The sequence below is a fragment of the Agelaius tricolor genome, unplaced genomic scaffold (assembly GCF_023055355.1).
Source record: "Agelaius tricolor isolate 1412-34295 unplaced genomic scaffold, bAgeTri1.0.p SCAF_3, whole genome shotgun sequence".
Taxonomy (NCBI): Eukaryota; Metazoa; Chordata; class Aves; order Passeriformes; family Icteridae; genus Agelaius; species Agelaius tricolor.
In genome coordinates, this window is record NW_027269263.1 from 18,630,956 (window position 1) to 18,643,879 (window position 12,924).

The window sequence follows — 12,924 nt, forward strand, 5'->3', positions numbered from 1 at the left end:
TGTACTTACATAGAGGTCAGCACCGTAAAATCCGTCCTGGTAAACCACACTGCAGAAAATCCACACAAAAACAAAACAAAACAAAAAAAAAAACCAAAACAAAAGAAAAAAAACAAACAAAAAACAAAAGAACAGAAAACACATTCCGGTTATTGAGGACGGCAGCATGCACATGCGTTTTACACAGGCAGGTGATGTATGAATCCACAACCTGGGCTTTTGGCAGGAGCAAATCAGCAAGAGAACGTGTGCGCACGCACGGCTCCAAGTCATCTTCCATGGCATGCAAAGGGGCAGGGGGTGGGCAGAGGGGGAGACAGTATGCAAAGGAGAGACGGAGGGGAACCACCATCTTGTACAGCAAATATTGACTCAAAAAGATCTGACGTCCTGAAGAGAGACACAAGGGTGTAGAAGCCTCCACTCTGGTTATTCTCCTGGAATGATTTTAGTTACCCCCTAAAACACATGGAAACATTGGCTTCATGAAGTGGGCTTGTGAAATTGAGGAGCCCTTCACAGAAGGCATCCCACAGGGGCTGGAGTCGCCTACGTCAGGAAGTGTGGTTCAGAGACTTGTGCCTGATTACATTTTTCAGGCTTCACAGGGCTGCATGAGTTTTGTTTCTGACATCCATACATCACCTGCTTTTACCCTGCACATTAGACATGCGATAAGATTTGGCTGATCACACAAGCATGCAAAGTATTATTATTCAGCATCTTAAAGAACCGATGCAACACCTCAGGAAAACAAGTCAATCAATTCTGATCAAAGTAAACACAGAGAAATGTAATTGAAAAGAAAAAACCAAAAATACCCACAATGCATTGCTTTCACAAGCAGAGATAATGAGCTAAAAAGGTTAGGTGACTGGTCCAAGATCCGAAAATTGAAAGGTGCAGTGGGAGTCCCTGGTAGTAATTACTTATTCCTTAGCAGAGAGACGCAACTGGAAGGGTTTCCATGGGATGGTGCTTTTTCTGCTTTAAGCCATACTTTTGTTTCTCTCAGAACTTCAAGCACGAAAACTGTTAAACAGAGCCTGGGGTTCCCAAATAGCTGCTCTTACCAGAGCATTCACTAGGCATAAGACTACACAGCTCACTCTGGGGACAGGGGTTGGGGAAGGATGAGGAAGGAAGAGAGGGGATGCCCCCCACCCATTTGAGTTCAGCGTGTGCTTCATATACTGAGGAATTTCCTCCAGCTTTGTCCCCTGAAGAGCTCCACACAAACTCGCTCAAGGCTTTAAAAAGCATTAACCCAACCATCTGTGATGCTCATGGATCTGATGTGCATGACTTACCCATAGCATTAAGAAAAAAGAAGGTATGGAACACTAGCTATTCTTTTGACTACCATTTTTTACTCATCAGATGGAATGTGAAATGCTGCCAAGAGCCTGCAACCCTCAGACACCCACCTATTGTAAGGCACACACACACAAAAAAAGCCCAGCAGATCTTGCCAAAATTCTGCATGCTATTACTAAAAAAAAAAAAAAAAAAAAATCTTGCAGTGTTAGCTACTGCTTGAATAATTTAGTCTTGCTGCCTTCCCCAGGAAAAGTACACTCCATTCCCAATGGACACAGTTACTGTAGTCTCCAAGAGCGCTGGGAGCAGGAATGAAGATAGAGACCCTTGTTAGAGGAAGAGGGGAGCCACTTCAGCAGGGAGAAGCAGGCCATAAGATCATGTTTGTTGAAGCTAAATTTTTACAACCACATAACAAAGAGTTTGGCTCCTGGGGCAGTGACTTACATTGCTGGGTTCTCTATCTAGGACCAGGAGTGTTTTAGCAGTGATACTCCACCTGCTCCTGCAGGAAAGGCAAACGCACGACAGAGGAAGTGACTTGGTTTATGAACAGGTTAGCAGTTTTAACAGTTATTCCAAACATAGGCAGTTGGATGAACATAAGCATTACCACATTGGATCAGGCCACTATTTCTATCAGCAAGAGATGCTAGCATCAGCTCTCCAGAGAAAACTGCAAGGAACACTAATAACAGGTAAGAATAAGACTTCCTGGATCCAAACACCCAAACACACATGAATCCTTCATCTCTGCTTTAGTTAGGATTTGACTGACATCAGCTTCCAGGGCTGAAATTCAGCAAGGTTTATTTATATGGCAGAATATCCATACTTGTGATTCTTAATGCTAGCAAAACCAGAGAATTCCTTCATCTGAGAACCACATTCCGGTTATGTAGCTTGACCAGAAGTATAAAACAGCCTGGCAGCCAGTCAAATCTTGGAGCAATCTGTGAAAAGCCTACTAGCTGTGCTAAAACACATCCAAGGGAAAAAGAAACAGGCTGGTTTTGTAAAGTAGCCAGCATATCATTTAGGTGTACCAACAGCTGACTGTTGTGTTGGAAAAGGAGCGAAAAAAAACACTTCAAACCCTCAAAGCTGACTGCTGCCCTGTATCTAGTCTTCTATCTACTATGGCTTCAAATCAGTGAATTTCATATATATTTACACTCCTAGACAAAATTACTCTTTACTATGGCAAGTCTATTCCTCATATAGGTATTTAATGACCATGCACATGCCAATGACTAACCTATAGTTTGAGAAATAAAATGTATCAAGCTTATTTAATTTTGAGAGTTTTATAGTAGGTGAGTTTTTTTCAGACTGTCTGGATTCTTTCAGCTTTTGGTCTGAAATGTTATTTGTTAGCATTCTCATTTAAAAAGCATGGCTGCTACAAATCAGGGCAATATTCCAGTACAGTTTTTACTTGTGCTTTATATCAGAGGTTATAATGTCTCCTTATTTCTACCAAGTGGCACCTCAGTTGAAAACTGAAGGTTGCAGTACTGTTCAAAGTGAGGTTTAGGTGACTATCTAACTCACCTACAATAGTCTAAGCAGTTGCTTTCTGAGGTATCAAAACCCTTCTCTGGATAAACAACCATGGCCACACATAAGTATGGGCGTTCCACATAGGCATTGGCAAATCCTGAGTTCTTGAAATAAATATTAAAACTATTAAGAGCTATGATTTCTTGCACCTTCCTCTGGCTTAGCATTTGACACTGTCAAAACTTACTCTAACCTGGATGGTGCTCAGGTCTGATCCAGTATGGCAATACCAATGAGCTTTTATTAATCTACATTCTGTATTTTTTAAATTCTGCTAAGCTCTCAAATGCAGTGATCCCATTAAGTTTTCTAACTTAAACACCACTGAGGTTTGGGAATACCAATTCCTTCTATCAGGTTTGAGTTAACCTGTAGCCCACTTTACTGTTTTCTTCAACATTACTCACTATGTCTTGGTCATTCATGTTGCTGACTGATCTTATGGTGTCATCTTTCCACTGGCCAGGAAGAAAGTAATGGATGGAGGGCAAGATGTCAGGAACGTGTGCCTGTCCCTGACCCCATGGAGGTCAACAGTGCCCACACAGAGTGGTGGCTGTCCTACAGGTTACTGCAACATGGAATTGTACAGCACATTTTGTATTATTCCACTAGGAATCCAATTTGTTCTACAAAGCATCTTGCAGAGACAGACTATGATGACAAAAAACACCAGTAGTAGGTAATTACATCCCACTGCTTGGGACTAGGGACAGTTCTGGGACTCTGTGAATCTGCCTTGCTTACTGGTGCCCTGTAAATGTTTACTAGATAGTATGCTGCCCATGAAGACATGGGATCAGTTAACAAGGTCAGAAAAATTCAGTGTAATACCAGTAAACACAGACATGAGACAGTATTTGGAAGGGCTAATCATTGGAGCCTGGCCCATATTTCAAATGAAAATAAACCTTTTACATGGGACTCAGGCTGGATTTACATCAAAGACAAGGCCTTCCCAGTGCCCCACTCATGACAGCCTCTGGCTAGGAATGCTCTAGCTGTTACTCCCAGGGATGAAAAGCACATTCCGCCTCCCTGGTGCAAATATTTCATATTCTGCTAGATGGTAGCACTTAGCTCAGCTTTTCAGCTTTGCTGCTTTGTTTCACTATGGAGCACTCCCCAGTAAAATTGGACCAGGCCATTTTTAGAGCAATAGACAGACAATTGCAGGTCAGAGGCTATGGTTAGAGGATAGAGAAGGTAAACTAGGAGTGATGGCAAAAAAGTGGATTTGAAAACCCAGAAGAAACACTCTGTTCAAAAGACCAATATTGAGACGAGAGGTTCCATTTAAAGTCTTCTGGTGAATTAATACAAACATTGCCAAAATTGCCAAAGAGCAAAGCTAGACAGGTACTTGAGCATTGCAGCTTGCTTCCTGGAGCTCCACTTTAAAAATCAGACTAGACTCTGAAAGGATCACAGTAGCTGTCATCACTTAATCTGCTGCAGAAGGTATTGTGAGCTTATCCAGCATAGATCAGGCCAGCTCCCTGCACTGATGTGTATGGATTCCACTTTCCCTCTTAATAAAATATTTATGGGTTTTTTTCTTCCCCTTTGGGCCTAGTGTAAAGGAAAAGAAGGGTCAGTCCACATCTCTGTGCTGGAGGATTCGTTTCTACTCCTGTTCTTTCTGAGAACATGGCCTGGAAAATATGGCAAGTAGAACTCGAGACAATATGATTAAAGCATCCTCAAAATCAGAAACAAAACAACAAAAAAAAAAAAGACAGTTTGGAAGGGATTTGTTGATTTATCTATCTGTCATTCCACCACATTTAAACAAACCAACAAAAACCCAAACCAAAACTCACATACAGATCTAGTTCCCTCTACTTTTAAACAGCAGAATACTCCTTTGTAACAGCATTTTTTGCACTGCATTACTAGTGAAAATTTGAGGGCAAAGAATGCTAAGGCCACACATTTGCCATTGCTTCATTGCATTATCATTCTCTCTACATCCCAAACACTCCCAGCTTTAAATTAATGGACTTGATTAATCTTTGTTTTAAACCTTTTTAAACCGTCTCCAACAAAGAAAGCAAATCCATTGTGGGTAACTGGCTCTTCTGTGTCCTACTGCCAGATGGTGAGGCATGAATTAATGGATAATATTTCTCATTCCTGAATATGGAAACACAAATGGAGTACAAAGAGCAGAAGTTTTTCAGGAATTTTAGATCTTCTCTTTGTGTCCTTCTCAGCAGCACTATAACATATTGGGTCAATGGATGACAAATACCATATACAGACAAATTGAGAAATTATGAGAAGGAACCCATCAGCACTTTAAGCTGTTGCAAGTACTGAAAATTGTTTCAGTCAAGAACTTAACACAGAAAAATTTAGATTTGCCCCCACTGGATGCCATCATGTGTAGAATGCTCTGGCACTAGCAAGATCTTGACTCTCACCATCCAGACAATTTTAGGGTTTTGTTAACCGATTAGCTCTTTGACACGGCTGTGCAGAGCACTCTGCTCTTGTGACAGTGCTTACCCTGGGTAGGCAGGGATGGCCGTGGGAGGAACTGCCCGCACTGCCCCGTACACTGTCCTTCCTCGGCCCCTCAGATGGGCACCCCGAAACGCGGCCGCTGTGGTGGCTGCAGTTGGATAGGGGAAGCCTGGAACTGTGAAGATAGACAAGGTGGAAGGTGAAAAGGATACAATCTCCACTCCAGAGAGCAACCACCTGCTTCAAACAAAGTGACACAACAGCTCCACAGCGGTGGGACATTTGGCATCAATCCTGCAGAAGGACATGCTTATAACCCAGCAAGCATCCCATACATACTTCCTGCTACACCATGGCCTTTGGGGGGAGAAGGGTTGCAGAGAGGTTTGGCATGCAAGAGGTTAATGTTTTGGCATGCCTTACCCACCCCAAACAGGGCTCAAATCCCCCCACCTTTCGATACTGCCATGCAGTCTGGTTAGAGTCTGAGAAGCATGGGGAGTTACTATCAATACAGCACGCAGTTCTTCCAAAACTGCAGAGGCTCTTTAAAATAATTTGTCAAGAGGCCCTTAAAGTCAACCAACTTACATCAGTCTCTTCCCTCCTCTCCCCTCCCACTCTTTGCCACCCAATCCTCTGTATGTTCATTTTAAAGCCTGAAAGACAAGATAGCCCATATAACAGCAGCAGCAATTTCCCATAAAATGCCGGTTTACTGAAAGCCCACCTTCATTTAACAAGTGTGACCAATAACTGGCACCACATATAGCAATGCCTCTATTATTATGCTTTAAACTGGAGTAAACTGGCTTGTGATGAAACTTTGTAAAACCTCAGAGGCATCTGCAAACACGTCATAAACAGATACTGAGAGGGAACGAGTCCCAGGGCACAAACCCAACCCAGCATGCATCCAGGAGCATGCCACTAGGGGCCCTGCAGACCCGTGGTTCAACAGCTTGTATAATATGTACTTTAGGGATTTGTCTGTTAGGTTTCTTCCATTTCAATACAAGGAGGGGAGCAAGGGAATGGCCCATTCCTCACACACACCCTCCCCTTGTTCTGCAGCCTCCTTGTCGTTCAGAAGGACCCATTCAGCAGTACAGCAAGACACTGCAGATGAACAAGTTACAGCAACTGCACACTATACTTTGGCTCAAGGTAAACTCATTCCCAGCGTGACCCATCCTTTCAAGTATATATTATACAGACTGGAGAGAAGAAGGGTAACAGGTCATTATTAACTCAAGCACAGTAACAGTACAAGGGCCATTGGGGGCTACTTACTGATTAAAGGAATGTAAGTGTTAATACCCCCCCTTCCTGACAGGGGCACTGCAGCGTCATTGCCCAGCGAGACATCTGCTTGAAAGCTGGATGCTAATTTAATTAAAAAAAGAATAAAAAACAAAAACAAAACCATAAAAAGGTTATAAAGAAACAGCAGATTAAGAACATAAACAAACACCACTGCAGTTAAATGGCAGAAGTGGAAGTGTCTACTTAAGCTCTACCTGCATATAACTCAGGGCCGTACACCGCTCCAACCACAGGACTCAACTTCCAACCTGAAACAACAAAGACTGCAGTGAATGCCAAAATCTACACCAAGAGAAGGAACGGGCAGCGTGGGTAGGGGGAATGGTCTCTTGCATGCGCCCCAGCTTCACATGCACAGCTCTTTCCAATTTCTGCTTCGCCTCAATCCCCCTTGGTGTAGATGGAGGCCAACTGCCCTTTCCTAATGTCAAGCTCTAGGTGCAGGTCACCGGTGTATCGGAGGGAACAGCAAAACATCAGCTGATCTGCAGCAGGCAGAGGCACTGCTGTGGGAATGCCAACTACCTTATATGTGTATTTGCCACGAGCACCGTGCGACCTGGCATTCCCTACGGGAGCCTTGCTGCCAGCTCCTCCCTACTTTCACTGGGAACACTGCAGATATAAGCCCTCTCTAAAGCCACTGGCCCAGACTGTCATCTCAGGCAAGTCAAATTATAGCCTTGAATTCTCAAAGCACCCTTCTCTCGTCTGCTAGAGATCTGCTAAAAAGCAACAGTGTCTGAATTTCCTCATTAACTGCATTATGCAACTGTAGTTCACTTAAAAAAAAAAAAATCATTCTATTCATCTCACACTTTCTCCTCACTGTTATTTTAGTATTTCTCTCCTTTATGCTGCTTTTCAGGTGAAAGCCTTCACAGAGAAATTATTTCAATATAATCTGGATAATTGGCAAGAACTCCAAATCATCAAGATAAAACCTAGAAGAGAATAGAGCTTAAAGAAGTATGGCTATGAGTTGGTACATATGTCCAGTCACATCTAGAAACCTATTTGTCTTTCCCCCCTCCATCTTTCTAATGCGGGAGAAAAGAAATATAAAGCTAACAATGTGATCTGGGCTGGCTTCCACAAAGCATTTCTTTCAGAAAAGATCTCAGCTGTTCAGCTAGCAATCACAGAGGCATTTTTATTTAAATAAATCTATACGCTTCCTCTGTCTTGGAGCCCTGGTGCACTTGCTGAACTTTTAACACCTCTAACCACTCTAGAAGCTATATGAACAACTCTGAGAACTGCATCCCATCACCACCACACGTGCACCTGCTGGCAGAGTGTCAATGACAGATGCAGTGCAGGCTCCCTCTGCAAGTACAGACACACTGCTGCTGCACTGGTCACCTTGATGGCAAAATACTCCAGTAGTGGCAACAAGAGCACTGTCAACTCTTAAATTTAATAACAGTTGTACAACCATACTTGCCAGTACTCCTTAAGCCTGGTCTAATACTAAATTTCTTTGCATAGCTTTAAAGTTGGCTTTAAACTGCTGGCTGCAAAAGCAAAATATTCTTGTAGGCTATCACTTTCACAAGTAAGCCAAGTTTCAGTACCAAACCGTCACATATATGACATTTTCTGCTCTTGTTTTCAGGACAATGTACCATGGATGCCTTGCCTTTTGCTACAAAATCTCCTAGTTCCTTCCAGGTACTATGAGACCCACAGTCCCAAGCCTTTTGCCTGGCTATGTTTCCCCAGCTCTGTACCCAAGGTAAGATCTACTTGAAAGGGACCACTCAGTAAGTCAGCAGCAGAGCAACATAAAACATTTTTATCTCCTGAGTTTGGAGACTTTGTAATCAAAACACATTGTCACACCAGCTACCACCTGTATGCAGCTTCCTGCCTTGTAGAAACTGTTTGGGAACACTTTCACACTGAAAAGAACTTTGCTGCCCATTTCAGGAGAAAGACTCAGATTCAAAATCTTTATCAAAGCAGCATTCTGCTGGAAGAATCACTTTTTATGCTATGTATGCCTATGAAGTAAAATGACTTCACAGAGAACCACCAAGATATCCCAATGAAACAGGATTCCTCACTACCCAAACAACTTGGTCTTTCTCTGTTTAGGTTCACTGGAAAATTCACTGAATGCAGGCAGTCTGAAACAAAAAGCCAGCAAACAAGCAGTGCAAAGGCTCTGTTTTACTGGTTGCTTGGGGACAGCTGTACTTTTACAGATAGAACCTAAACTGAGCTATCTTAAGTTATTCAGCTAATTACTTAGATTAAGCATCTTAAGTTATGTTTCTGCATTCATATTTAGGTATGTATGTGATGGCAGTGAGACTCAGGAGTACTGCACATCCCACCATACAGAATCAGCTTGCAGTAGTAGGGCAGGCAACCCACTGGCCCTTGGCACCTTCACCCATCTTAGCCACATGGGGCATGTCCCTACTTCTTTCTGTCCCCACTTCTCCATCTGGAAAATGGTATTCTCCACAAACACTTTTGGGTTATACTGAATGGTATAATTATACAAATTAGAGTTTGTGAGGTTTTATTGGTTCCTGTTGGTCCTGAGGAGAGGTCATGACTTTTCTCTTTTGTCTTTCTTCAAACGTTTCAGCTCATCACTAGTACAAACTGTCTCTCTTACCATTTGCATAAGGTGTGACCATCTTCTTATTGGTCATCACTCTCGCAGTGGCATTGTTAACCTAAAAGTAAGAAAGGGGAGGGGGAGTAGAGGGAAGGAAGCACAGAACGTTAGGGAAATGGTGAAAAACTCTCAGATACCACACACACACACACATACACACTATACTTCTCTGAGCAAAAAAAATTAAACAGCTAATTTTACATGAATGCAATCTTTAAATTACTTTTAACAGTTGCCATTTAATTATAAAAGTTACAGCTAAACGTGGCATTTTAAAATTATGCATTAAACAAAAGGCCAACAAGAGTAAAGTGCAGATTTTCCACCACCCTGACATCCCTAGGCACGGGATTATTTACAGCTCAGTGATCAAAAGGGCAAAACCCTTGATGCTTTGTCCAGGTTCTCTTAGAGAGGCAGGAATAATTTCTGCAGCCCAGGGCAGGGGAACTGAACCAGGTGATGCACAAGCGGACTTGTTTCTCAAGCTCACCGCTGGAATTGGGGCCCGGCAGGTCACTGGCAGAACACTTGAGTAGAAAAAGGTAGCCTGGAATCCCTCAGCATCAGATTTGAACTCCCAAGGCTTGAGGAACATCACCAACTCTTCAGATGATCTACATTCACTGATTTACACCCACCATTTTCAGATCTTTTTCCAGATAATTTTTTCCTTGTCACAAATCTCATGGGACAAAAAGAGTACATAGCAGCAGACCTGGATCATTTTTGGGTTTACTGTGCCCTCCACCCTCATTACAGAGCTCTGCACAGTTCCAAGCGGTTTGACTGCTCAAGCAAGTGGGGTGTTACCACAGAGATGGTGCTGATAAAGAAAAGATGGACTAGTTTGGAAGCCAAGTTACTGCAGCCCCGTGTCAGCCTCAAAGCTCTTGCAAGGAGGGTGAAGTCTTTATGAATCATCAATAATTTATCAAAACGCGTGCCCAATGGGAATGGAGGCCAGGGTGAAGAAGGAAAAAAATGGATACATCTCAAGGGCCTGAGGCAGCTTCTATTTTTGTATGGATGGTGGGCGTACACAGGGTGGGGAGTCCAGAGCTACATTTTACTCTTGTTTTAGACCCAAAACAATAGAAACATTACACATTTAAAAAAGAAAGAATGGGAAACAACAAGGATGAGACTGAGAGCATGCAGTTAAACACACACAGATAAAAAAAAGAAAGAAAAATAACACACCACAATTGATTCAGGGGGTGGGGAGGGGAGGAGTGAGGGGATAGGGTCTCACAGACAATCATTAGATGGAGCGAGTGCCTGAAATCAGCTGCTACAGCAAAGTGCAACACAAGCACTTAAAGGAAAAATTGCCAGAACCAATCAGAAACCACCAGTCAGCAAAGAGACCAACAGCTGCATTTAACTTAGTAAAGAAATAAACTGGGGAGGGGGCAGAAAGAAAAAGAGAGAAAAACAATAACAGCTACAAACAGGTCTCAGATAGAAAGAGCAGCAGAAAGAAGGGGCAGGAGAGAGAGAGGAGGATATGGGTGCATTAATAAAAACCAGCCAAACTGGAGTTCAGTAACTCTGAGTAAGATGTGCAAGGGGAAATCACCATGAAGTCAGTAATCAAACAGCTCAGACTGCTACAAAACAATATGTACATCCAAAGTCCAGGCGGCATTACTCAACAGCATTGAAAATAAAAGGGAGAGAAGGGGAAGGAGGTGGGTGGGGACAACAAGTCAAATCACATTTCGTAGTGTTAATGTGAGATGGCAGATGGATTTTTTCTTTCTTAATTTTTTTTTGTAATTTTAAGAAAAATTTAAAAAAAAAAGAAAAGAAAAAGCTTCTTCTCTAGCACTTTTGTTTCACTTACCGCCAACTCGTACCATCGCCAGCATTGTGTATAGTTACCATGGAAAGAGTGAGTCAAGTGAAGGGCCCTAAACGCTAAACCATCGAAAAGGGAAATAAAAAAACAAAACAAAACAGAAAAAAAAAAAAAAGGCAAAATATGCAGACATCTTACTCAAAAACGGCGGCTTTTTTTGTTTCAATATTTGTACTTTTTGGTTTGTGCTTGTTTTTTTTAAAGAAAGAAGGAGAGAGGGATGATGCCAGTTAGCCTTCAACACAGTGGAACACCAAACTGGTCAACACCAGACAGGCCCAACATATGGCCATGACGGCCAGCCAACATTAACCCTTCCCTCCCTGGCGGCGAGAGCTAGCAGACTTTAAGGATTAGCTTTCACCAAACCTATTCTTGACCACGGGCTGATCAAGAAACCAGCAGTGTATATAGCACAGCCCACCTGAGGCTGCTGCCCCACGTGTCCCCACCCCTCCCACAGGCATCATCTCACACTTGCATGGAGGAGAACTGGCCTCAGAGGAAAGAGAGGATACTGGCTGGCCCCCTGCTTTCTTTTTTGGACACAGTTAGAAGTTGGACAGTACTCTTTCAGTTAGTTTTGTTCAGGCCTGGTAACAGGAAATCAGAGCCTTGCAAACTGAAGCAAAGGAAAAATCAAGACAGCAGAAGGGCAAAAACTTGGAGTGGGTGGGAATAAAACTTAATAAAAGAAGAAAGAAAAGGAAAAAAATACCCAAAACAACAATAAAAAATATTCTGTAAAGGGTGTAAACTTCTATACATTTCAGTGCAGGGAGGTGAAGGACACAGACAAACACACACGCACACACGAGACTGGGATCCAAATGTGAAATAAGTGAGGCAAGACACAAAAAGAAATCAAAAGAATAAATATAAAGAAGAAATTGAATTACTGAAGACATGCACCTCGATTTTACGGCCCTCTACCACGGTGCCGTGTAATTTCTCCCTGGCCCTGTCTGCATCAGCACTATTCTCGAAAGTTACGAACCCGAATCCCTGCATGCAGCGGGAGAAGGGGGGAAAACATGCACATCGTTATATATTGAAATACTGATCTCTAGGTAAATAGAGAAAAAATATCACAGTATGAAATCGACATCAGCACAACTCAGCAATAACCTCCTAGAGTCACATTGTTGGTTCATGCATGTTTCATAAATGAAAGAAATTAAAATCAATAAAAAAGGAACTGTAATCATAATAAGAATAATAAGAGTAATTAAAAAAAAAAAAAGAAAACATAAAAGCAATTGAGGCCAGACCAAAAAAGAAGTACGAAGTTACTCGAGACAATTTTTCATTTTGGTTTGGTTTTTTGTTTAAAAACACTAAACCCTGCTCTGACATAGGCAAGCTGGGTAAGGCCAAGTAGGGCTTCTCTCCCCTCTTAATGAACACACAAATTTCATAGGACTCCTGTCCACCCCAGACACAGTACAAGGCATCAACACTGAGCAGCACTTTTTTCCCTTGAGAACTGCTATGTGAGTTTGAGCAATCTGAGTTCATGCCTGGCACCAGGAATTCTGCAACACTTTAGGCAAATCAAACGTTAAACCTTACTTTTCCCACCTGTGGAATGGAGACAGTAATAATTACCTACCTTAGAACACTGTTGAAAGGAAGGGCTCTTTGTAAAGCATCCCTTGTAAGCTCTTCAGGGCACAGCTCATGCCTACTTCTAAGCCTGTAGCTTCCCCAATGATACATGGGGCCCTGAAAGTAAGCAAGGCTTCCA

General features: G+C 42.5%; 1 protein-coding gene across 21 annotated transcripts in view; it reads right to left on the reverse strand.

The window, feature by feature from the left end:
• The window catches only part of RBFOX2 (RNA binding fox-1 homolog 2), a 171,221-nt gene that overhangs the window by 16,065 nt on the left and 142,232 nt on the right, over nucleotides 1–12,924 (reverse strand). For 16 of the 21 annotated variants that reach the window (XR_011678544.1, XM_071422753.1, XM_071422760.1 and 13 more), the window contains 6 exons: nucleotides 12,090–12,182; nucleotides 9,311–9,371; nucleotides 6,873–6,926; nucleotides 6,646–6,738; nucleotides 5,395–5,527; nucleotides 10–49 (listed from right to left, as the gene is read on the reverse strand). Coding sequence is in view for 20 of the 21 variants with exons in the window: in XM_071422753.1 (XP_071278854.1) it covers nucleotides 10–49; nucleotides 5,395–5,527; nucleotides 6,646–6,738; nucleotides 6,873–6,926; nucleotides 9,311–9,371; nucleotides 12,090–12,182 (474 nt within the window). In the remaining variant the exon portion in view is untranslated. The remainder of the gene's footprint in view (nucleotides 1–9; nucleotides 50–5,394; nucleotides 5,528–6,645; nucleotides 6,739–6,872; nucleotides 6,927–9,310; nucleotides 9,372–12,089; nucleotides 12,183–12,924) is intronic. The other 5 variants (XM_071422771.1, XM_071422751.1, XM_071422757.1 and 2 more) reach the window with 2 other exon arrangements.